The 27,563-nt window shown below is 29.0% G+C and overlaps 2 protein-coding genes across 2 annotated transcripts; both read right to left on the reverse strand.

The window, feature by feature from the left end:
* Positions 1-15,643: 15,643 nt before the first annotated feature.
* Positions 15,644-18,156, reverse strand: LOC107429304 (kirola). Its single transcript, XM_016039968.4, has 2 exons — positions 17,784-18,156; positions 15,644-16,231 (listed from the first exon to the last, which is right to left on the reverse strand). The coding sequence occupies exons 1-2, from the start codon at positions 17,968-17,970 to the stop codon at positions 15,939-15,941; spliced, it is 480 nt and encodes a 159-aa protein (XP_015895454.3). The 5' UTR covers positions 17,971-18,156; the 3' UTR covers positions 15,644-15,938.
* Positions 18,157-25,868: 7,712 nt separating this feature from the next.
* On the reverse strand, positions 25,869-26,851 carry LOC107407053 (MLP-like protein 329). The gene is made up of 2 exons (XM_016014279.4): positions 26,565-26,851; positions 25,869-26,376 (listed from the first exon to the last, which is right to left on the reverse strand). Exons 1-2 carry the CDS (start codon positions 26,746-26,748, stop codon positions 26,108-26,110), a joined length of 453 nt encoding a protein of 150 aa, XP_015869765.3. The 5' UTR covers positions 26,749-26,851; the 3' UTR covers positions 25,869-26,107.
* Between the last annotated feature and the right edge of the window lie 712 nt (positions 26,852-27,563).

Genomic DNA, 27,563 nt, shown 5'->3' on the forward strand with positions numbered 1-27,563 from the left:
AAACAACCACGGAAGTGATTTTTATTTAAAACTTAGTGAAAATACATCAATACTTTTAGTTTGTAGTCGATATATCTATATATATTTTTACTGGTGGAAATCAATATATATCTATATACGTATATATGGAATCAAAACTACTTGAAATCAAGGCATAAGGCTGTCCATAGGACTATTAAAAGACTTAAGAGCCATTTTTAAAGCGAGAAAAGGAAGGTACAGGTTCCATTTGAGAATGCGACTAAACTAATTTTTCTGAAAAGGCTTTTAAAATATTAAAAAACGCTATTCTAAGAGCATTTTTTTTCCAAAGTATATTTTTGGATAAAAAATTACAAGCATTATTTATTTTATTAAATAAATAAAATAATAATAATAATAACAACAATTGCAAGAAACTATAAACATCATTTATTAATCATTTTCCAATATAAAGTTTATAGTTTCGAAACTAAAGGAAATAATTTATTAATAATTATTATTTGGATGTTTATTGAATGGAAAAGGAAAGAAAGAACATGAAAGATAATCAGTATTTTCATTCAATAAAAATAAGGGTAATGTTGGAATATTAAAATAATCATTAAAATATTTTTCCTTTCCATTAGTTTTGTGTAAGTTTTGGGAGAAAATCATAGTTGATTAAAATAAAATTAAAAATTTCTTCTATCCCTTTTCCTTTCTACTTCATTTTAACCATCCAAATAAAAGGTTTAAATCTTTTCCTCTCTTTTTCTTTCTATAACATAGTGTAACTTAAGCTAAGCCCTATCTCACTAGATTTCAAAAATTTCCACAATTGTGGAATGCAAGAGGCATAAAAAATGACTCCACGCGTAGACATGTCGACAATTTTGCTCGGATCATGCTTTGGTCTTTGATTGTAATCCCAAAACCAATGGTTAAAAGGGCCAACCATGTGTCAAAATGGAGCAAAATGAAATTGTTATTTGTTATTGTAATGATTGATGAGTGGAAGTTGCATTTGATAGGTTTACTTTTTCCTTACAAGTTTTTATTTTAAAAATAGTCAGAAGAGATTTAAAATAAATCAATTAATAATAATTAGTATATGAAAATGGCAATTTGCCCTGCATGCGCTTATTTCCTTGTGGATCCGCCCCTAAAGGGTGGGAAATCTCAAATTAAATGGGGGAACTGGGGCAAGGACGGAGCAAAAACCCCATACCCGGTTTGAGATCAATGCAGAGACAGGGATTATATTTTCCGCTCCATACCCACTCCCTTTATTAAAAAATATATATATATTAGTAATAAAATATGTTTTATTTTTATATTTTATATATTTCTTATTCTTAAATATAATTATATTAATAATTATGAATAAATTTTATGAATATATAATATATTTTTAAAGATGCTTATATTTTTTTGTTACAAAATATTTTTTATTAACCCTTTTTTTTTTTTTTTTATAATGAAGAAACGAAAAATTCCGCCCCACCCCATTTCCCTAGCATGGAATCCCTGCCATGTCCCAATTACCAAAAAAAAAAAAAAAAAAAAATGGTTATGAGGTGGGTATAGGAGTATTTTTAGGGGTGGGAAGGGGTACAAGGGAGGCTGTCTTGGCTTGAACCTAAACATACTCTTATACCCACCAAGTAAGCTGGTTTAAGGCTGCCCCAATCCCAACCCGCCCCGTTACCATCCCTAAAAATGTGGAATTTGATTATTACCGGTTAAAACTATATATTGTAAGATATATAAGTCTTGAAAGATACGAAATAAGCAGAGGAAAGATCAGTGAATAACACATTGGAGTGGATTATCACGACTAAGGTTGAAAATGTATGAGGCTACCAGGGCAAGTGCGGGTGAATACAGAACAGTAATAAGCTACTTTATTGACAAAAGTTATTCGATATCCAATTTTACATTGTCCAGATATCGAATGTAACACCCCGTACCAAAAAAATATACATGATTAAACAAGTTTGATCAAATTGACTAAGTTTGACCAGGTGAACAATATATGGGTTCAATGTGAATTTTTCAATAGCCAATATTTTTGGTTTGACTAAGGTACCATTGTGTAGATCTCATCGATACGAGTTCATAGACTGGTGGCACACCAAATTTTGAGTTACAAATAAAAAGTTATGGTTCTGAAAAATTTTAAGCATAAATTTTAAATCAATGTCCAAGCCAGTCCCCAGTTTTTATCTGTTAGTGACCCAAGACTTTATATAAGCCTAGGTAAGCGTCTCAAACAGGAAACAAAAGCCCAAAATATCCATTTTTTTCCCAAAACCCGAGAAATTCTCTCCTCAAACCCGTGGATCCGAACTGGATCGTTTCGACCCGTTAATCATCAAACCGGATCACCGCCGTTTTGCCCATTCCGGCCAACCACCACTTACACGGGCCGGCCAACTAGAAAGATCACTTGAAGGTGAGCTCAGCCGTGAAATTTCACAGCAAGAAGTGGCTAGACACGCCCAGATCGAGCCTGCGAAGTCCGCGGTGGCCGGCGAGGTGGGTCCCAGGATTTTCTCATTTTTTGGCCTTTTTAGGCCAACCCATACACCTTTTCCACTATTTTCGACCCCTCTGAGCTCATTTCCATGGTTATTTTATTCAGATTCCTCACCGTTTGAAAGATCTGACAACGGGAAGTTCGGCCGATGCTTCAACAGTGTTTTCCGGCCACCGGAGGAAACTTTGGACCAAGATGAGCATACTGATGAGTTCCTTGTCTCTTGGGCTTTCTGTCAATATAAAGTTTATAAATTTTGGAGGTCGTTTGATAATTTTTCCATTTTTGAATCCATTAGTTAATTTTCGGATAAGTTGAGGACTATGTTTGGACAAAATTGGTCAAATTAGTTAAAATTGGAGTTGAATTAGTGACATTGGATATTATTAGGACCCATAAGATGGTTCGATTTCAAAAAATTAGGCTTTGGGTGAAAATCCCCAATTTTGGGTGCTGGATCTTAAGGGCACGTGGTATAATTGGACTGCCTGGTGTCCAATTTATGCAGTTTTGTAGTACTGTAAATTATTTTAAGATATTTTGGTTATACAAGTGTCTTTGGTTTAGTTGTTTGGAGCCTGAGAAATATTTTATTATATTACAGGCACTCGCGTTGAGCTTGGAGGCAATCCTGTAGAGGAGCAGGCATGAGTATCTACAGTACTGTGAGTGGTTATATTATTTTTAAATGTTTTGGGTATATAGTATAATACATATGTGGCTTAAATATTTTACGTATATACCATTTGATTGAAATGTTATTTTATGCATATATAAATATCTGCTTTCACATATATGTGTTATCATTTTATGTGACTTTTGATAATATTTTAAGTGAATTCCAATTTTAATGGGTCCATAAATGGACTTGTGGTATTTAAATATTTTGGTAATTAAATTGAGGTTTTAAATAATTTTGGAAACTATTTGGTTTGAGAAACCAGATTAAAAATTATATGATTTTAAGCATGATTAAATATTTTATAATTTTATATGCTTAAAATTGGTTTATGGTGAATATATTTCACTGTGGTATTTCTGGTTTTCGTATGAAATGATGTTTTGAAATTTTTGAAATATTTAATTAAGCAGTGGAAGTTTAAATGTTAAATTATGATTTACGATACAGTATCGTTTGGAAAAGTATATATATAATCTTACAAGATTATTTCATGTATACTGTATTGGTCATTTTTAAATTGATGTACCATGTAATGCCAATACCTTCGATCAGTATTATATTATATTATATTACAGTGCGCTGGGTTTATCACGGTGCCGTGAGATTGGTTTCATCCAACGGTTATCTATTATTACCACCGACTGTGAGGTCGGGTTTATCCGACGGTTTATTATTATTACCACGGTGCCGTGAGGTTGGTATCATCCAATAGTTTATTATTACCACGGACCGTGAGGCTGGATACGTCTCGACGGTTATTTATTATTTCCACGACACTGTTCATATATTGAGGGTCGTGAGGTAGGTGTATCTCACGGTTTACAGATTTGTACATCGTATGGTACATTGTATATGTTTGTATATATTGTTGATTTATAAATATTGTGGTGATTTCTGCATTTTCATATTTATTTGGTGGAACTGTATTTATTATAGTTTATGCTCAAATTTTTATATCTTGATTTGAGACATTTCATAATATTACAATGATCGTTCATTCATACTTTTGAGTATCGATTTTTATAATATTAATTGGGGTACAAGTTTGGGTTTTGTGAAATAATTTTTAAACGCGGAACTTTTCAACGAATGGAATGAGAGGTCTTGAGAGAAAGATTTTTCAGAAATAAATCATTATTTTTCTATTATACTATGCCACTCACTGAGATTTCTTTATCTCATGTTTTATTGTTTTAAATTCGTTCCCCTAGGCCCAGACAGTTAGTAGCAGTCTACCTCGCGCACAGTTTATCGCTTGTTTCCTTCCACTACGGCAGCCGTATTTATCCTTTCTTTACCTATTGTTATCTTCTGAACTTATTTATTACTTATTTGTACTCATAGACTTTGTTGGCACTCTTAGAATGCTCTGATTTTAAATATGGGATTCAGTAGAGATCATGGTACTTATGTGTGTAGTTATGGCCTATAGTACAGTAGGCCAGTTGTAGGCTTATTTATATATATATATATATATATTGAGGTATTAATGTTAATGTTGATGTTTGATTATCTACGTTTTAAGATGAAGTTTTATTGGATATTTTCTAGTGATTGTCCAGTGGAACTTCACTAGATGGGATTACTCGGGAGGTTCTGGAACGATTCTCGGGATGAATTCTGTCATCGAACGATGATAGTTTAAATATAAGATATATACTATTGACAAATGAGTCTCTTTCAAATTGTTGACTTCAATATTTGAAAGCATTCAGAAGTTAAGTAGAAGCAATTCAAAATGGATTACCTGTGGGATCATTACAGTCTAAACAAAAAATCTCATACAATCTGATATGCAATGACTGAATGGAAAATAATATTGGTAGATTAAAATAGTAGTATGAAATTTTACAAATGATGTCAGAATCTATATCTAACTGAAATTTTAAAATACACTTTTTAACAACTGAAAATTTTAAAATTAACACTCACTAACATCCGAGATTTTTTCAAAAAGTTGAACATCCGAACAAAACAAAAAAAAAAAATCTCATAGCATTAGATTACGATGACTAAATGAGAAATAATATCAGTATAACAGGATACATATATATAGTCACATCAGGGTATGCAAATCACTCAGTATTGTTATAATATCCTGATATAATAATTACTCTCTCTCTCTCTCTCTCTCTCTCTCTCTTTGTCTTTCTATGCATATATATATATATATATATAGACGTACCGACAATGTTCTACTCAAAAGTTTTATAATTCGTCGACCTTAATTACTTTACTTAATTATTTCATGACGTATAGGTTTGCAATTTGCAATTGCCTCCTTAATCCAACAACTGGGTCAATCATGAAACTAGATTAATTAAACCACAATGGGGAAAGTAATAACAATTATTGAAAAACAAGTGTTCAAAAAAAATTATCAAAAAGCAACGGCGATTAAACCACGAGCCAAATATGTTCGACTGGGCGAATCTCGATTTTTCTGTCCACTACTTACTCACGCCGCATCCACTTTTATATCGATCATTGATCAATCAATTTTTTCAGTTTTATCATTTTTTTATTTGAAATCCAATTCTCTCAATTTAAATTCCCCTAATCTATTATTTTCTTGTCACATTATGCGATTTTGCCTAATGAATTTACAAAATATGAGGCATACACGCCTGTAAAAAATGAAACAAAACAAAACAAAACAAAATAATTTCCCAATAAAATTACATAAATTGTGTTTGGTTAACTTCATCAAACTCAATCTAAATAATTGAATTAATTTTAAAGTAGAGATTATTGTAACTCAAAATTAATTTTTGTTTGAAAAACTGTCGTCATCTTGATTTGTTCCCTTGAACAAATTCAATTGGATATAAAATTAACTATTTAAAAGGCTAAGAAATTATTTGTATAATAAAATAAAAATTTGTCAAATTGTCCATACAACAATAGTGCTCTTTTCTACAATCCTGCATTATAACTAATGTTTAGGATTTTAATCTCATTGATAGATTTTATCAATGGTGAATGATTAGATCTTGAAAAAATATTGATTTTTCACATGAAATCCAACCGTCAGGATTATATTATATTATAAATAATACGTCACTATGGCCATTTACGGAAAGAATTACAAAAAAAAAAATGTCTCTCTAACTTTGTTATTTTATTATCTTCAATTATACTTCTAGATTGTTCATTTCCTTTTGTTTTGCCATAAAAACCACCACCGACTCATGAAAACTTAGGGGCCCGAAACCTATGGACAGTTGCCTTGCCGATAGCTAAGTCCAGGTCCACCTAGCTGGCTACCACAACTAATTTATATTGATATATATATATATATATATATATATAATGATGAAAAAATTGAAAAGAAAAGTATATGAAAATTTGGAAAAGAAATAACCGAAAAAAGAAAATAGGTGTGAGACATTGGATACCACATTTAAGTGTGTGAATATACCGCTTTTTTTTATTTTTTTATTTTTGGGATAAGGTTTGTATAAAGTCTTAAATGCGTCATTTCACAAAGATATACAATCAATCCAATTGAATTATTTACCAACCGACCAGTCTCTCTCTTTTTTTTCTTTTTCTGTATTTTTTATTCAATGGCTGGGGTCTTGTACAAATTGATCGACAGGGAACAAAAACGTTACATTAATTTATTAAAAAAAGTCCAGAATATTATATAAAACGAACGCCTTATTTACCTGCTCCCACAATCGAAAAAGAATTTCTGAACCATATTTTGACTCTCAATCATATTATAGATTCATTGGCTCTTATATGCCCTACCACTTTAAGAAATATTTTTTTCTTACCATTTTTGAAATCACTTTAGGAAAAATTAAGAAAAAGAAAAAGAAAACGATAAAGGAAATCACAAAAAACATGATATGGTGGAAACTTTTTTTCTGCATATGGAAAATGCAAACCATTTGTCGCTATCTCTAGGCAATAATTGCCAAAGGTTTTTTAAATATGAGTGCAGACAAAAATATTGAGAAAAATATTATTTATAAATTGATGTCTTTTTAGGTAGATATGTTCTTAATTATCATGATAATATAAATTTTGCTACGAACTTTTAGATTACCAGCTTTGTGTTTTCGTTTTTATTTTTTCTCCATAACTTATGAAGTGAAATTTTAGCACCACGTCTTAAACTTAGAATTTAAAAGTTATCTAGTTGACACCATATATTGCCTATCTATAAAAGAATAAGAATTACTTCATCTTTTTTGTTGTCATTTATCAAATGTAAAATTCTTTTTAGTTTTTACATGTGAAATCCTAAAATAGTAAAATTTGTTAAATAATAACTTTATAATTATATTTGCAAGGTAAAGATCTTGTTTATATTTCAAAAAACAGTCTAATGGCAGAGTTCTATTTTTTCGATAAAAAGTTTGGAATTTGAATCTTCTAGTCTACTCTGGTATCGAAAAGAAAACAACGAAAGAAAAAAAAGTAAAGATTTCATTAATTTTTAATGAAATTTTACAATAAATCTTAAAAGTTTTATTAAAAAAATTATAATTTAATGAAAAAAAATTTTCAAATATTGTTGTAAAAATGATGATGAAAATTACAAAAATTTTCTATATAAACAAAATTCTAACATCAAGTTCGTATACCAAGTCCAATAATATTTTAATGCTATATTCCTTCTCAAACTGAGCGACCTCCCGAGTCCCGAGTCTTCTTCCTTTGATTTGATTAGACCAAAAACTAAAAAATGTCTTTTCTGGATTTCCTCTTTGGATAACTTTGGGCTATTGCGACGGAAATTACATATTCGGGGTTTATGTAGCCCAATTACTTTTCTTAAAGGGGTTTCTATTCACATGGCGGATTTGCTCTTTACAGTGCCTTTCATATTAAATTTACTAAACTATCCTTATCTACTTTAGGCAAAAAAAAATGTTTGTTTTTATATTACTAAGCATTATTTAAATATTCAGTAGTTTCCACTCAAACAACAGTGAAATGTAAGATTCAGTATATATCAACCAAGCCATCTAGATATGTTCAGCAAACCAGAGTGAGCAAAAGTCCGGCATTAATAAAAATAAATTTTCACAGCAAAAAAAAAAAAAAAAAAAAAAGAAAAAAAAGAAAAAGAATTTTCTTTCATGGCTAAAAATAGAGGGTTTTGCTTAGCTCAAATGCTATAGTTTTACCTATTAACTTTATTTGATAGTTTTGAATCTACTTAATTTGATTCAGTAATTTATCAACCAAAATAAATTTTTCCGGCCCTAAATACATTTTATTGAAAAATAATATGCAAAAAAAAAAAAAAAGAAAAAAAAAAAAGAGAGTTCCACATGATAAGTCCATGGAACAACCTTTGGCAACACCATGATGGACCACAAAAAACCCACCGATGAAGATGATGAATAATTCTCTTTCAAATATAACATAAAATAGAACAAGAATACTAAAAAGTATATTTTACAAACTTTTGTATATAAAACTCTGAAAGAAGAAAAAAGAGTCTTGCAAATAAAAGCACTCTTTGTTAAAATTTCGTACCCCAAAATTCATTTAATCAAATTAATATATATATATATATATATATATATATATTCATACAATAATAATTTAGTGAGCTACCTTAATTTACATTTACTATTACTTAGGATTAAGATTGACAAATAATATATGGTAGTGTTAATTAAAAAAAAAATATTTTCTTTTTTAAATACAAAAAACCTAATATCAAAATGTGAATTCTTCAATGCAAGTTAAATAAATTCTTATAAGGTGTTTAAATAACACTAAATTTCTTCTTTAGAAAGTAATTGGAAATTTTTTACATTTCCTTAGTATCAAAAAGTATTGTGAAATCATATGAGAGAGTAAGTCAGCTATTTAGCATCAAAATGTATTGTGAAATGATAGCAAAATCGTTTGAATCAAACAATTTAAGAAAGTTAGTACTTTCCTAGTCTAGCCTGTTAATGTTTGATAAGCTAATTTTTTTTAAAAACAAGGATATCCAATGCCATATATCATTAACTTTACGCCAAGTACACATAATATCATTCAAAAACCCTAGTTTTTGTAACTATGTGTTGCAACTATGGACAGGTTGTGTGTTTTTTTTTTTTTTTGGGTCAGTATTTTCTAGCTTTGCTCATGGTTCAGACAGTATCCAATCACTGGAAGCCACCCAAGAATTCTTCACTTCTTGTGAATTGACTGTTTCCATCTTGAAAGTTCTTATATTAATTAGTATATAATATATCTGTATGAGTTAGTTATATTATGTATGGATATACTCAAATTTTGCTCGTATGTACATATAATTGAGAGTGGCAGGCCACTTTTAAAACGTATTCGTAAGCTAGTAAGCTGATCAAATTTGCTGCATATTGGTTCAAATTCTAATGGTAGTGTTAAAATTGACTGCACCAGCATTAGTATGATATTATGTTGATGTTATAATTATTTTTCAAAAATAAAAATATATATTTGTAAAAAATTACAAAAATATATTTATTATTTTTCCATTTTGTATTTATAGTTTTTTATTTGAAAAATTATATCCATTCCTTTTTTTTTTAAACTAAAATACCCACAATTATAATTAAATATTTTTCAACCAAAAATTAAACCAAAAAATTAAAATTAAAATAAAATTGGAATTTTTTTTAAAAATTAAAATTAGACCATTTTATAAACCAAAATGGAGGCCAAAAATGGAAACATGGAAAAATTAGAATAGACCAAAATGGAAAAATGGAAAAATGGTCTCCATTTTATTTTTTTGGTCTAATTTTTATTTTTCCATTTTGAATGGCTTATTATTTGGTCAAACGGAAATTTTTTTCAAAAATGGAAAAAAATAGACTATGATTCATTTCCATATTGGTATTTTGGTCTAAGATTCATTAGGTCAAAGGGAAAAATTTTCAAAATGGAAAAATTAAACCATTCTGGTCTTTTTTCTTTTTTTTTTATCTATAAAATGAATAAATAAAAAATGCATTTTTTTTAAAAAAATTAAATATTATTTTTCTGTTTCTGAAAAATGAATTATGGTCAAAATAAGAGCAAAACTTTTATTTTATTTTTTAATTTTGGCATTTTTTTTTTTTGGTTTAGGGTTAATTTTTTTTAAAATTTTTGGTCTAATAAAATCAATTTTATTAGACCAAAAATTTCAATTTTATTTTAACATTTTTGGTGTATAATTTTATGTCCAAAAAAGGAATGAATAAAATTTTTTAAATAAAAAATCATAAATATAAAATAGAAAAATAACAGATGTATGTCATGACCCGTCCAAAATTCCTCACCAGAACCCTAGACAAGCCCTGATCTCAGGGAAACCCTACCAGACCCTCCAATGGAAAATTCGACAGAACCTCCCCTAAAGGTTGGACTTACCACAATTTTCCTGCACTGAAAACACACTTCTAGAAATATCCCCTTATTCCTCCCACATTACTACAATTTGATTCCACAAATTTACAGCACTTCAAAATGAATAACAGTAAATCAGTGCATAATTAGTAACTAAATGTCCAATACAGTATATAGAGCATTATAAGTTACAGATGAGTGTGAAAGTTATAATACAATAGAATACAAGGAAGCATAACTCTTTGAAACTCAACAGCAACAAATGTCGAGCTTGATTCTGATGTCGTCTACCACCCCGAACCTAAAGGAACGGAATTTAAAAACGCGAGATGCTAATCATTTCAGTGAGTGACCCTATCTACTGTACAATTACAATAGTAACGAATATTATAGTACATTTGAATAATTAACAATAAATGAGTAAATAAATAATAATTAATTGAAAATAATATTTCTATCAAAACCTTCACGGTTCACTCGGTTGGAAAAGTTCCCCTTTTAAAACATTTCACAAAACCCAGCAATTATATTTCCCCAAAATCAAGGTAGCCAATAAATAATTAATTAAATAATAAATAAGTGGAATATCAACATTTAAAATACAAAATCATGCAAATAATAATATAGAGCACCACAATTTATATGAAAATATTTACTCAATAATTACCAATAAAATGCAACAATTTCTTTTTTTTGAAATCCAATGCACTCAGAAAAATAATCCGGAATAAAGTAAATTTTTAATAACAAACAATAAATCATATAAAAAATGTCATAAAAATTATTTGTTTGAAATAAACGGTAAAATTTAAATAAATTAACCATTTTTAATTGAATAGTATTTCCAAATAATAAGTTTAAAAATTCAAATAAAAAATAGCCTGACGCACCACACTATATACCAGTGATGCCCTATGGTACTCAGCGTCCTAAGCACCCTCAGGCGGGGATTAAAGAGAGAACCGGCATACGGTCGCTTCGGCGTCCCGATAGCGCCGTTGCTAAAACCTGTCATTTCGGCCTAGGAGGAGGGCGGTTATGTGCACTATACTAAACCGGCCTGCCCTCAGGTCCATAGGTAACTCATGGGAGACTGTCATCCCGGCCTAGGAGGAGGGCGGTTATGTGCACTATACTAAATCGGTCTGCCCTCAGGTCCATAGGTAACTTACGGGAGACTAAAACCTGCGCGCTAATCACAATCTCATGTACAGTACAGAACACCAATACTGCATAAGTGCGTCTAAAATAATTAAAATAAAATAAATACCAATAGCCCATTTTTATTATTACCAAAAATTTCCGAAATTTACCGTGGGAGTTATAAAAATCTCCAATCCCACATTCCTTGCATTTCTCACCATAAATCATCAATATAGAAAAGAAATATGGTTTACTCAAAACCATGAAATCAACCATCTCGCATTATAAATGCATAATTACCTTTTTAAAACATACAGTACCATCATACCAATATTTTTCTTCAAATCCTTTAAATCAATTTTTTCCTCCAAAATAATATATAAGGCTCACAAAAATATTTAAATATAATCTCTCTTCATAAGCCCTTGATTGTACATGAAAATTCTCGGTTAAAATAATAATAATAATAATCCAGAATTTAAATCATAAATTCTTTAAATTTCTCCAATATTCAATCATGGCATCAAAATATATATATATGTATGCATATAATCAAACATCCGAAATTTGACATTATAAAATAAATACCCAATTTTATAAAATTCCAACCACATACATATATTTTCCAAATATTCAAATATCACCAAATAAATATAAATTATTACCCAAAAATAGTTTTTAAGGTGGGTCACTCACCTGAAGCATGCAATTAATCCAAGATCCTCCATGAGATCAATTCCATGACGTACACATGCTCCTAGAACAACAACATTACACATCTCAAATAAATTAATATTTTATTCGGATAAATAATAACCGATATTCGGGGGGTTAAACACAAACGTTAACCAAAATTGACGAGTAATATACCGAATCGAAGCTTGAGTGACAAGGATTACTAATCTGGTCTTACTTCTCGGAGATTGGACCGATGGTGGCCGGAATCTCGTCGGAAAGCTCTCAGCCTTTAGAGTCTCGATTCTCCTAAACCGTCACGAATTAGAGGAAAATGATCCCGGATCTGAGTTCAGGGGGTCGGAATTAGTGGGAAAAGGTGGGTGGTGCAACCTGGAACTCGCCGGAATAGTAATTTCTTCGGTGAGCCGTCACAATCACCGGCAACTGTCGCCGCCGGAGGCGCGTGCGGTGGCCATTGACCTTGATTTTCGGCAGAGAGGTAGGTCTCGAGGTGAGTGTTCCAATGGGACCGGCGGTGAGGCAAACGGTGGCCGGAATTGGGAGAAATCTGGGTTTGAATGTGGCGGCACTGTCGCCGGAAAAAGCCCCGATCCGGGCTCGTCGCCGGTCGGTTGGCCATGAAATTTTGGGGATTGGCCGAAATGGAGAGGCGCTAAAGGCAAGATTCGGCCGGAAAAGTTTGCAACTCCAGCAGCCGATGGTTCTCTCTCTCTCTCTCCTCTCTCTCTTTCTCTCTCCTCCACACTCTTTTCACACCGGTTTAAAGCCACCGTGGGTGGCACTGTTCACCCATGTGTACCTCTAAGATTTCGACACGTGGAGTCATTGTTCATGCACTGTGCATAATTCGAAAATAGAATAACATATTGCGTTAATTGGAAAACTTCGCATGTCCATAACTTTCAAACCACATGTCCAAATCAGACGTGCCGCTAGTCTACGGACTCGTATCGATGAGTACTTCATAACTATGCATGAGTCAAAGCTCAACTTTGTATGAATAAAAAGTCAACTTGGGCACCCCTTGGACTGTTTGGACCTCGACTTGTTTTGCTCATAACTTTCAAACCGTAGCTCCGTTTTCAACGTGCTACTAGTTTACGAACTCGTGTCAATGTGTACTTCGTAACGGTACCTCAATCAACCTAGAATTCCATTCGAGTCAAAAGGTCAACTTTTAACTCCTTCGGTCAACGGTCAATGGTCAAAGTCAATGGTCAACAGTCAACCTCGGTAAAAGTTGGAAAATTTCCGTTATACTTTGGGACGGAGTGTTACATGTATTTTTTAAATTTTTTTAAAAATAATTTTTTAAAAAATAATCATGATATCATATTAATGTCAGCATCATCAACTTTAATATTGGTATTATAAATTGAACCAATTTACAACGATTTTAAAATTTCAAAATTTAATTCACACAAATAAAAAATTCAGAGCTGAAATTACACAACTCTGAAATGTCGAGATAACAAAATATAATTTATCCTAATATATATATATATATATATATATACATATGCAATTCAAATTGTACTTTTCATTTTTATTAACGTGGAACACCTTCCAGTTTGGGTTTATATTATATAGGTGACCATCTAGATCTATTTTTCTCCTAGATGGCTGGTTATTATAAATCTACTGCGTCATTTTAAAAAAAAAAAAATCTAGAATGCTTACTTAGCATTTTCCTTATTTAAAATACTATTGCTTTGCCTTAATTGAAATGCTACAGCAAGGATAACTTTAGAATGTTTAGGAAAAAAAAAAAAAAGAAAGCAACAGACGAAGAAGAAGAAGAAGAAGTTTTGAACTGTGGAAATGGCATAACCTACACAACCCATAAAAGGTAGCACATAATAATTTAACATGATAAGCAAATTCAGCCAACTACATTTAATTGCGATATGTGGCTAGGAATAGGATCATGTCCCAAACCATTTGGCTAGGACAATCAATTTAATCAACAATTTTATTAATTAATTTGGTTTTTCTCTGTCATTTGCGTTATTTAATTAAAAATAATGACTGGTACTGCACAACATCGGATTGTCAACTCTGTGTGATGCTTGTTTAACAAAGCTATGGTCACAAGCTTGTTTAAAAAAAAATTAGCAAGTACTTTTTTTTTTTTCATTTTTCTTTTTTTACAATAGTTGAGGTACATCATAATATTAAGATTTCTTAATATTATTTAAGCCTGCATCTAATTTGGAATTTTTCATAATTGATTTTCAGTATTCAGCGCAAACAGCTTTCGTAATCACTCTAGCTAGGCCATTAGCCAGGAATCGCGCCCTTGGTCTCTCTCGATCCAGAGCTCATAGTAGGCGAGGGAGGACGGACGGGAAAGGTAACTCACTGATGCAGCCTCAAACTCTGTTGGGGCCCAATAGCCATGAATTCTGTATTTTCTTCGTTGTTGCTAATTAATGTTTTATGACTTTAACATACACAACAAATTGGAATGTGGAGGAGGGTCAGAGTAATCAAGAAGACTGTAAATTCTCAAGTCAGTGAAAAATGAAATTGCACTTGGAATATGGGTTACGATTGACATTTAAATATGCTAATGAAGTCTGAAGAATTAGGCGTTATTTTATTGAATTTTAAAAGGCAATAATTTCAATATAATCCAAGTTGACTTTCCCTGATATTTTCTTTGTTCTGTTGCTGAACTCTATAAAATTTTCATCTTCATTTCAACTCCTTCCTCAGTGTATAAATAATTCCATAACCATATTAAACACCAGGAACATATTCAAAATTAGTGAACAAATTCACCATAAGTTAACCACTTACTAAAATTTGAACCAACTTAATGTTTTATCAAACAAGAAGTTGAAGCATAGTACGTTGAAGGAAAGGAAGATTTAGCATCCAATGAACAATGCTACTTTGTTATATCCCCTTTGTTAGTATAAATAAGAACTCAATAAAAACAGTGTTACATAAATTGGTATTCAAAATGTTAGTTAATAAATTTAGTGATTCTAACATAAAGTTTCCAAAATTCTGTGATTCTAACTTAAATTTTCCTTCTAAGAATTACAAAATACCATCAAACTCAAGTGGATCTCTCTAATCTATTTGTCAATTTGAGGGTAAAATGTATACGAATATCCTACATAAATTAAATCCTAGTTAAATCAATGTTCCATCAAAATCCAAATTCACTTCATTTTCCATGTTTTATATACTTAGCTAGGAAACAAAATACAAGAGGAAAACAGAGAGAACAGACAAGAGGTTTATGTAAAAGCTATAATATATGTATTACTAAAGATTTGAATTTATATACAAGTGCTTTATATAGAGCTCTCATCACGGCACCGACTAATTAAACATAGATTAATTGCAAAATTGCAAGAGACAATTGACAGTGACGAAAACTTAGTTATGTTGACTGTATAGTTACAGACGATGACCTGGCAGCTTATGTGGCAAGAGGTCCTTGTTCCACACTCTCAAAACTTATTTCATACAATATGCATATATATATATATATATATAGATGGAACATTTCAAACTTGATTTCCATACCATAATCGCTTTCATTAAGCACTAGTAGTATAATATTTAAAGGATATTTGTAACGGTAGTATTAGGATTAAGATGATGAGCTTCAACATCTTTGACGATGTTCAGTGCAAGGTCGATATAAGAATGTGGATGTGGGATTTCCTCGCTCAATTTTTCATAGTCCATAGTCCATTTGACCAAACTGCCCTCTTCCTTATCGGTTACCTGAATAGTAGCCTTGAAGCTCTTGTAATGCTCCAAAATTGCTCCATCCAAGATGCTGAATGTTATAGACTTGTTATCATCGTCCACAACTTCAACTTTCTCCTTAATACTCAATTGCTTTCCATCTACGATTAATTTTTCATAAAATAAAATATGCGTTAATTAGCAAAGGGTAATACTGGCATATCTTATATATATATATACACATAAAAAACTAACATTAAGATTTTTTATATTTTTTTTTAAGGAATTCCCATGCTACATAAGGTTTAACAGCCAAATATTCGTATTTAAACAATATTTGAGTTATGAATATTAGTTATTCCACAAAAATAATTAAATAATTTTGATTAAAAGGAAAATAGGGCTTTTATAGTATTTAAGACAATATAAATTTAATGGTTATAGTTAACAAATAATTTGTAATAAAGCTTATAAGTACAAAATTCAAATGTTTCATTGAATTTATATACTCTGTTGTTGCATATAAATTTAAAATTATTAAATCTTTCTTTATACTAGATATATTTGATATATTTTTTACTGCTATTTTTACACAAATAAATTAAATAGAGATTCACTGCTATATATATATATATATATAGAGAGAGAGAGAGAGAGAGTTAAAAGAGGGTGAGAGTTATGTCTTCATGTTTATGTTCCTTACATAACATGGAAAAGTGTTGATGCTGCAAACAGAAAAGATTACAATTCATTTATTGAATTGAAAGATGAGTGGCAACCTTTTTGCACTTGTCATGTCAATAAATTTTCAATGTAAAGTAGTTCTTCTTTATTGGCATTTAGATTATATTAAGTAGATTATATTAAGATTAAGATTTAAAAATTAATTCGTGATTAGTAAAGTATAGTTATACCAACAAAGTAAATGCTATAGGGACCAGGGATCCATAAATTTATTTTTAAACCTTAATTCTTAAAGTGATACAATGATTGATAAAGAAAATTTTTAGTAAAACCATTAAATCAACCTAATTAGAGACTTTATATATTTATATACTTCTATTATTTTTCTATCAAAATGTTTTAATAGTTTTCCCATGATAACCTTTATTATTAATCATGAAATTAATTCAACAGATGAGATTCAAAAATTTTATCTTGAATTATATGAGTTTAGTAAAATATTAATATTTTATGAGGACAATATAAACCATTATGAAATGGTAAGATAAACCTAAAATATATTTTTAAATTTTAGCTACTGAAGCAATCCAAAAGAAAATCCTATATTTATAATGTTTTAATATTTTCATGGAATTTTTTATAGCTTGGTTGGGAAAATATCCCACATATTGTTTCCCAATAAAAATGTCATGAATAAAATAATTACCTTATAGCTATTGAATTCCACAAAAATTATAAAGTCCAGCACTATTATATAAAGTACAATGGCACTACCTTATTAAAGTCTTATCAAAAAATGTTTTCCTACACAAAAATTTATTAAGGATTCATTGGTAAGAGAAGATATATATATATATATATATATATATAAATTTTATTTGTTTGGGCATCACTGCTTAGCTTAGCCACATATAATTGAAAATATATCTTATAAATTATGTATAATCAGACAGCAGATCTCTCGGTTTATAATGGAGGGACAAGGCATAATATCAAATCTTTGTATATGTATATATACACACACGTTACCTAAGGTATAATCCCAGTTCTTGACAGAGCCGAGAGTGCCCCAATCGCCTTCTTGTAACTCCACTTTTTGAACGATATCAGAGGATATGTTGGGAAGAACATGGAGCTGGGTCTTAAAGATATTGTAAACCACAAAAGCAGCAGCCTTTATCTCCACCTCTGCCTCCAACTTACCAACCAAGGCCATTTATGCCTATTCCCTATTTAGGAATAATAATCCAGAATCCCAGTTGATTATGAACCTGATTGATATTTTGGCTATGGTTTGGCCTTCTTTGATCGCTTCCTTCAACCTTTAAATAGAGACTATTAATTAAGAAATTGAATTACTCAACTTCTCTTTCTCTCCGGTCCCACTCCCTGCCTTAACTAATTAAATTTTTACTGAAATATTTGGTGACGATTATATATATATATATATATATATATATATATAATATTATAGAAGTAGAAAAAGAAAAGGAAAATCATTTCTATGGAGACTACACTGCGAGAGTTTACAAGTAAAATTAATCTAATGGCATGCCATTTGTTGCACCCACACCTTTGATATCGTGGGTTTAAATCATCTCCTCTCTTTTAAATTATAATATTAATATAAGCCTGGTATAATATAGAACAATAATAATAAAGGAGACTTTGAGAGCTAGCACTAGCTAGCCACGTTAGCTCTTATTTAATTAATTTATTTATTATTACTATTATTTCTTCTTTGGTAACGCTAGCCACAATAGCTCCTCCAATCATACAATATAGCAATCACATTTCAATCCATTTTGAGCTGAATTAGTACTACTTCAGACTATATTGTTTTGTTTCATCTTATTGTCTATTTTTTTTGGTGTAATTTTGTCAAACCTTGTTTAAAAAAAAAAAAGAAAAAAAAAAGGAGAGAATGGACAATTTGACTTTAATTATAACATAATCGAGGAGCAAATTGCTTAGAAAAATGTTTATATATATATATAGATATAATGGAAAATTGAAATCATGTAAAAGTTCAAGTTGAGTTTACTAATATATAAATTAATCTTCCCGCATTTGAAATATAGAAGTCTTCATGGTTACCAACTCCAGCTTACATAATATTGGTATATAGAAGATTCTACATATATTTTTGGGTAGGATATGCTTCTTTCTGTATTATTCTTCTAGAAATGCCCTTTCTTATACCCTCCTTTTCATCAGTGCAAATTAATTTGCAACCCTATTAGTACGCTATACATACCTATAGGGTTAAACCGTAGTCTAACAATTTATAATTCATATATTATGTACATAAATTAATAATTTTCAGAAAAATTGCACATTATTATATGAAGTTTAGGGTTTACGTAATCTGAATTGTAAAGTTTCCATTTAAACGATTTGGTCTCTAAAGTTTAAAATTCGATGCAAATTGATCTAATTTCTAATAGAGCTACTAAATTTAAAAGCTGATATCTTAATTTACTTTTCAAAAATAAAAATATATATTTAAAAAATTGAAAAAAAAAGTACATTTGTTATTTTTTTATTTTATATTTATGGTTTTTAATTTGAAAATTTGTACCATTACCTTTTTATTTGAATTAAAACATCCATAATCAGAATTAAATATTTTTGGATCAAAAATTAAAATTAAAATAAAATTGAAATTTGTTGAAAATTAAAAATATTTTTTATGCCCATAACAAAAATGGAGGGAAAAAATAAAATAAAAGAAAGAAGAAGGAAGTGCATGTACGATTACTATCTATTATAAATTTCTGCTCCTCTCTCTCCCTTTCTCTCACTCTGTAATTCTTTTTTTATCGTTCACTCGTACATTATAATATTACCAGTTGATGGTTCAGAAAGATCTATTCAACACTTCGTTTTCAGATCTTTTGCTGTGATACACAAGATTACCTCAAAACAAGAAACACAGACACAAATAAATAAATATATTCGATCATTTACTTATCATCTAGATTCTAAATTGCTACAAGTATATAACATTAGTTTTTTTAGTATTATTGATATCTATATACTGTTAAGGTAATGTATAAAACTAAGGGCAAATTTCATTTACTTTAATTCAATTTTACTATAATTACATTTAGATATATATTTTTGAAAAATTATCATTAATTTTTTTTGTTATATTTATCAAAAACAACCCATTTATCAATTTTTTGTTTTTTTTACTGTTAAATGCTAAAGAAAAATAATAATCAATCTTTTATGATTGAATAATGTTATGAAAATATAATTATGATATTTAACTGTTAAAATTATTGATAAAAACTAAAAAATGGGATCTAAATGATGATATTTTAAAAGTGTGGTTTAAATATAATTAAATCAAAATTGAAGGGGTCTAAATAAAATTCTTCCTAAAAATATAATTAAGACAAAATTGATAGAGTCTAATTATCCCTAAAAATAATGATAAACCATGTTACATCAATTTAAGATTTTAGAAATAGAAATCATTCAATTTATACTTTTTATTTTTTCAAATAAAAAATATGTTTAGGGTCATATCATAGACATCAAACTAAAGGTCTTGCACCATGCGGCATAGCAGTATGGAACTTTCTAAGATAATAATGAAGTTTTTTAAGATTTGAGTAACATCTTTCAAACCCATATATGATAATTGAGTGGTTTTCTTTCACTAAACTACTACCTGTAATATGGTGATTCAATTCATACTTTGTTAAACTTATTCCAAGTAATATTTATTATGTAAAATCTTTTTTTAAACTGCTTTTTCTGGATTTTAACCTTATTATTTTGCTATTTACAGTTTATATACACATGTATGTATGTGAATATAATTTCCAATTCAAATCAATTTTTTAATATCAAAATTAATGTTTTTTTTTTTTTAACTTTTGAATTATATCAAAAATTGAAATTTAAAAATATATTTGTTAATCATCAGATTCCAACAAATCTTATTTTCCTTAAATAAAATTTTCCTACTAGTAGCTTGCATTCGGTTTAAGATGGTATAATATAGATGACACATATCCTATCAATTTTGATGAAGTGTATGAATTGATATTGTCAATTTTTCTAGATATATATATATATATATATATATTAATCATACATCCTATCAACTTTGGCTGGCCTAATGAAAAATAACTACATATATACAATGACGTAACTAAAAATAAATAAATAAAACTGAAAATATGATACCATGTTACGTTGCTTATCATAAATCTAATAACATTGTTTAGTAAATTATTTCACCATGAAGTGTACAGTTCACCATTGTCAACGAGCACTAATGAATTTCATTATAGATATGAGTAATTGGATACATTTAATTTATGTTTTGACTTTTTTGAGCTAAAAGTCTTTCAAGTAATTTCTTCAAAGACATTACTTTGTATTATGATAATTTTAGTAACTACTCTTTTTGTTGGCCCCCAAAAAAAGCAAATGAATTGGCCCAGTCTTCTAAATTTAGATTATTGCTGTAATAGCTTTTCTTTTTTATTCAATGAATTTCTAATTTAAACAAAAAAAATCTTACAAATAAAAGTGAACTTTTTGAATGTTGAATTAAATTGCCATATAAATATAAATATTAGGAGTGATGAATATTATTAGTAGTGGTAGAAATATTTTTTAATATAATTATATATAAAAGCAACTTAATAATAATATAAATTGTAAAAATTAACATAATACATATATAAATATAATATTATTTTTAAAAATTATTATTCAATAATAACGTGTAGAAGGTTAACACGGTACATTCATTGTTTACTATTAATACAAAAAGTTCTTATAAACATCGTAATTTTTTTTTTTTCTGTAAAAACAGAATTTTTTAAAAAGTCAATTTTAAAAAATTAATAATATTTTTGGAGATTAGTGAAAAATAGTTTTTTGAATTAGCCATCGATATTGTCCCATCACATCCACATTGAAGACGCTGCAACATTGAATGGATAAGCAATAAGCAGTGAACAAGTCTTGCTAATCCCGGCAAGGCCTGAGTTGTCTGTAGAGCACATGGTGACTCATTGATTGTGATCCACATATTTTATACATATGGATTCACCAAATCTTATGAGATTTGGATCTGCGTCAGTTGATTGAAACCACCATTTTAATTAGTATTGTCGTCTTTATCGGTAAATTACTTATGACATCGGAATCTAAAAAGAAGGATTAATTGGATTTCATTAATGGAACGTGTGATGTCTAAAATTGAAATAAAACAATATATAAGATCTTATGACATAACAATATGTAAATTTAAAAGACAAATATCACTTTGCCCCTCTATTTTTATTATTTTTTTCACAAATGTATCTTTATTATAGAAAATCTCAGTATAATCTTTTTTTTATATTTCATTTTTCTTGCAGTTTAGCCCGTTTTATTAGTCAAACCATTCACAATTTTTTTTTTAAAATTTATTAACTATAAATGTTCTTGTGACATTTTATACATTTATAAAAAAAAAAGTATAATTATTATTTGAAAAAACTATAAAAATTATAAAGATAAATAAATTATTGGTATGTATAAATAAGTAAAAAGGTTAGAAGTTTTATTCAAACAAAATATGTAAGTTGACTAACAATTAAACTACTAAAAGGGACTAAAGTGAAACAAACATAAAATGTGAGAGGTTAAAATAAAACAAAAATAAAATGTAAAACGGCTATAGTAAAAATTTCAAAGTAAAAATGTATTTGTGAAAAAAATTTTAAAAAGAGGATGGCAGATTGATATTTATCCTACAGCAAAAACAAGGGACTTCCAATTGCTCAATATAGAATAATAATTGTATTGGTAATTTTATATGTATCAACATTTTGGTAAATAGTATTAATACATTGTATAATTAGATTTTTTTTTTCCATAATCATAAATCGTAAATAATCTATCAATCATAATTGTTTATTAAAATTTTTATAAATAAATTTAGTAAATTAAAAAAAAAAAAAAAAAGAGAAAAGAATAATAATTGAGCCACTGGCCACAAGGAGATTGACGTCTAGTAATCCATTTATGTCTTTCGGTCCATTAAGTATATTGATGTAACATGTCTGTCTTTTTACTTCTATTTTCTAGGTAAAACTCTTCGTACAGTGGGAGCTTTTTTCACACGACCCAAATTTCTATCCACACATCCAATTTTTGTAAAATTACTAAAATATCCTTTATTAATTATTATTAACTTTTTTTGGTATACGCCATTTTTTTATTTTCTTATCATCTTCCCCAACATGCAGCAACCCTATGGGAAGAGCATCCTTCAAGGCTCAACAGCAAACATTCGGCAACTTAAGGCTTTGCTTCGCAACTGGTAATGAAAATTTTAAAGTTTTAATTCCCCTGCAAATCCAGAATCCAATCGGTGGCAAGATAATCGCCGTGGATAGTGGTCGGTGGTCTGCCACGAGGGTCACAGTTACATGTGGCCTTTCTCCAACCATTGGAGACCAAGAAATCAGCTGCAATTTTTTTTTTTTTTTAATTTTAAAGAACTGTGTTGCTGCTGTGTAATAGGGAAGAAAATTTACCCTGGAAAGAAAGAAAAAAGAAGAATAAAATATTTAAAAGAGAAAAAAAAAAAAAAGTTAAAAAAGGTATTTTTTGGTAATTTTAAATGAAATAGTAGTGTAAGTAGAAAATGTTGTCGTTCAAAAAGATGTACCTTTTTACTTTTCTAAATCAATGTTATATACATTTAAATAGCCCGGAAGAAAAAAGAAAAAAATCCAACACTTGTTTTGATTACTTGTTTTGGAATTTTGTTGGGCCACAAGTTGATTTACTCCTAGCATTCCTTATATGCCTTTGGACATATTAAGTCAATTGATGTAACATGTCTCTTTTCTATTTTGGTTTTTTTCTGAATCAATGTAATATACATTTATGCGTCCAAAAATTGAAACCTAATATACATTTTAATAGCATGTAAGAAAAAGAAAAAAGAAAAAAGAAAAAAAGTCCAACATACGTTTTAGAGTGTGTGTGGAATTGTTTGTTTAAGAGTATTTATTTTCCATGGTATTTATTTTTGTAACATTTTTTGTAATAAGTGTTTCATAAAATTTGTAGTTGAATATTTTATTATTTATAATAGAAAACATACTTTTAAATTTATTTTTGATATTTTTATATTTTAATTAATATATTTAATGTTTACTTTTTAAAATTCTAGAGTATGTATTTTGCAGAAGTATCAATTTTAGTTTGGTGCTTCTCTTAGAAGCAAAGAGAAGCACTTTTGGTGTTTATTTTCTAAACATAATCACAAGTGTCATTTTTTTTTTATTTAAAAAAAAAAAACTTATTAGAACTCCAAAAACATTTTTAAATACACTCTTAATTATACTTGTTACTAGAATTTTATTATTATTATTCTTATGATGGTAAAATTGAGGGTGCCTGCGATGAGGATTCTAAAACAATTTAGTTAATAACTGGGGCAGTGATGTACACCACACGCATATATCATGGCTTCAAATCCCATCCCCTTCTCTTTTAATTCTAAAATTTTTACTAAAAAAAAAAAAGAAATCTTCTTCTCTAGAATAAAATTATATAGATGGTACACACCAATAATCGACCCTAAATTTGTGGCTGTTACTTGGACATGTGCCACAGTACTAGTTGATAAACCCCAGACGTGTACATATAGGCACCATAGTTAAAAAGACAGTACCAATAATTGACTTCTTTGATGAATCTTTCGTGCTCTATGTAGGGTCAGATCTCTGCATGTAGTGGAAAGTTAAACAGTGTGTTTGGTGAATTATGGTTAAGTTTTAAAGATATATATGCATGTGCCATATATAGGTGGCTTGTACGTACAATTTTAATTTAATAAAAAAAATAGTAATAATTCAAATGTAATTGGTTTTTGCTTCCGGAAATTAAATCCTTAAAAAAGAGCAACAAATTACACGAAGAAAGTCCAAAGTAGCCCCATACTACAGACATAATAGCACCAAAATATTCAACAAATTAATGGGAGAAACACAGAACAATAAAAATACACTCAGGCAAGCAAACCACCCAAATGAAGCTCTATCTTAAAGTCCTTGTGGCGAAACAAATGGACAAAAAACCAAATTCTGAAGGGAGCATGTTTAATTTTGCAGGCCTCATGAGCAGCACGATTGTACAACCTCTTGGAATCCATTGAAGACGGTTGATAATGAAGCTCGTTGTGTAGTAAATAAAGCAATTTAAACCAAATAATTTATTCAAAGATTTCTTTTTTTTTTGTTTTTTTTTTCAAAAATTATTCACTTTTTTTTTTTTTTGGGGGGCTAGAGATTCTATAAATTTTAAACTCAAATATTTTCTAAAAAAATTTAGAAGTTGTTATATTATAGATTAAGCTAAATAATCTACAAATAGGATGAAATTGCAATTTAAAATACTTGCCTCATTATTTTGGAAACATTTATTTAATAACTCTTATCATAGTAGAGGTAGAAAAATTCAAATTCAAATCATTATTCGAGGAAACATTAATTTTTACACTAAGTTGTTTCATAGGGACTTTCCATATATAATTAATTTGTTCAAAATAGTCATGAGTTATGTACATTAGATTTTTTTTTTTTTTGAAATAAACTTTTATTAAGAAATAAAAATAGAACCACTTTCAGCTTGGATTAGAGGTTGAAGCCAAAATGGCCCACCCTCCATCCATATTTCTACATGTTCACTAGAAACCGCATATTTTGCTTGCTTATGTGCCACTTTGTTTGTTACCAGGTATCTTATTTAAAAGGGTGCAAAATAATAGAGAAAATAGGCAAGTAATGGAAATAATAATAATAATAAGTTACCAATTTTGGACTCAAATTTAGGTTTTGTACACCAGATTTGGATCCATCATTTATGATTACAACCTTTTATTTTTTCAATTCATTAAATTTAACAGTCAATACTAAAACTATATTTTTTTTCACACCTTATAACATTGCTACATTTAATCACCACTGATCCTAAAATTTTAAACTTAATAAATCTTCACAAAATGTGACTAATTAATAATTTGTTATATGAAAATCTAGAAGTAAGAATTAAACAATGAAAATTTTTAAGAATAAAAGAAACACATAGGAAATGGAGCACTAAATATTCATTAAAACCATCATAAAAGACTGCAAGCAAGCTTTACAAACTACAAAGGTCACAGGGAAACAAACGATTAATATGCCTCATTTATTGGATATATATACATAGCACGGGATATTGATGAACCAACCATGCGTGATGGACATATATATTGATGTACATAATTACATATATATCTATAGTTTCCATGCTTTTATTTACTGCTTTAATAGCAGTGCATATTAAGCGTCCTTGATAAGGTATGCATCAATATCTTTGATAACATTGACCAAAAATTGAAGGTACTTGTTTGCATCTGGGCTGTCGTTTTGTCGTTTCTCATAATTCAAAGTTATTGCCACGACTCCACTTTGTCCCTTTGGAGTAACCTTGAAGCTGGCCTTGTAGCTCTTATAATGATCCAAGCAATGTCCTTCAAGACACACCAGAGTCACCCTTTTGTTTTCATCATCTATCTCAACCTTCTCCTTGAAAGTTTCCTCTTTCTCTTCTGTAGTGTATAATTTCAAACCGCAACAAATTAAGTTTAGTCTAATAATAATTATTTCTGATTCACAACCAAAAACATGGATTTATTAAAATAATCCAAAAGCTGATAAAAAAGATCTGATATATTTTTTTAATTCAAAACAGTTATAACCTGAGAGTTCCTAAATAAATATATATGGTCTTTCTTACCTACGGTGTATTTCCAAAGTTTGACAGAGCCTGAAGTCTCCCAATCACCTTCATGAACATCAACTGCATGAATACCGTTTGAAACATTGGGGATGTGGTGGTTTCGGCCCTTGATTAGGTTGTACATCTTCTCAGCAGAGGATTTGAATTCCACTTCAGTCTCAAGTTTACATACCAAAGCCATGCTTTTCTCTTCAAATACTCTTTCGCTAACCTAACACTAGCTAAGCTAAGACAACTAAATGGCAGCTAGAGGAGGCTGAGGTTGAAAAACACTACGCAGTGACCTCCCTTTTTATAGTGATTTTCTAGCTAGCTAGCTAGTATTCTATGTTTTATCACCTAAACGAGATTTTAGTATTTAAAAAATATACATAAATTAACAATTGAAGTTATAAAAAAATAAAAATAAAAAATAAAAAAGGGAGAAATAGCACTTTAATAATTTGAAGTTTAGAATTTACTAGATTTCGCTTATAAAATTTCAATTTCAGCCATTTTAGTTTTGAAATTTCAAAATCGGTATAAATTATTACTTGAAATAACAACACTGTTCAAAATTAATGGTGCTGACCTCAAAATGTTAATATACTGATTTCATAATTTAATTTTTTAAGAAAAAAAGATTTTTTAAAAAATAAATTTATTATTTCCCCATTTTGTATTTACGATTTTTATTCGAAAATTTGTTTTCACTTATTTTCATTTTTAAATTAAAATATCTACTATCATAATTAAATATTTTAGAACCTAAAATTAGACTACACAAAATAAAAATTAAAATAAAATTGAAATTTTTGATCTAATAAAAATAATTTTATTAGACCAAATATTAAAAATATTTTTTTATGCCCAAACCCAAAAAAAAAAAAAAAATTAGGCCAAAATACCAAAATAAAAATTAGACCAAAATTACAAAATTAAAATAATTTTTTTTACCTAATTTTTAATTTTTAATTTTTGGTTTAATAAAAATTAATTCATGCAAATGCCTTAATT

Source organism: Ziziphus jujuba, chromosome 12, assembly GCF_031755915.1.
Source record: "Ziziphus jujuba cultivar Dongzao chromosome 12, ASM3175591v1".
Classification (NCBI taxonomy): domain Eukaryota; kingdom Viridiplantae; phylum Streptophyta; class Magnoliopsida; order Rosales; family Rhamnaceae; genus Ziziphus; species Ziziphus jujuba.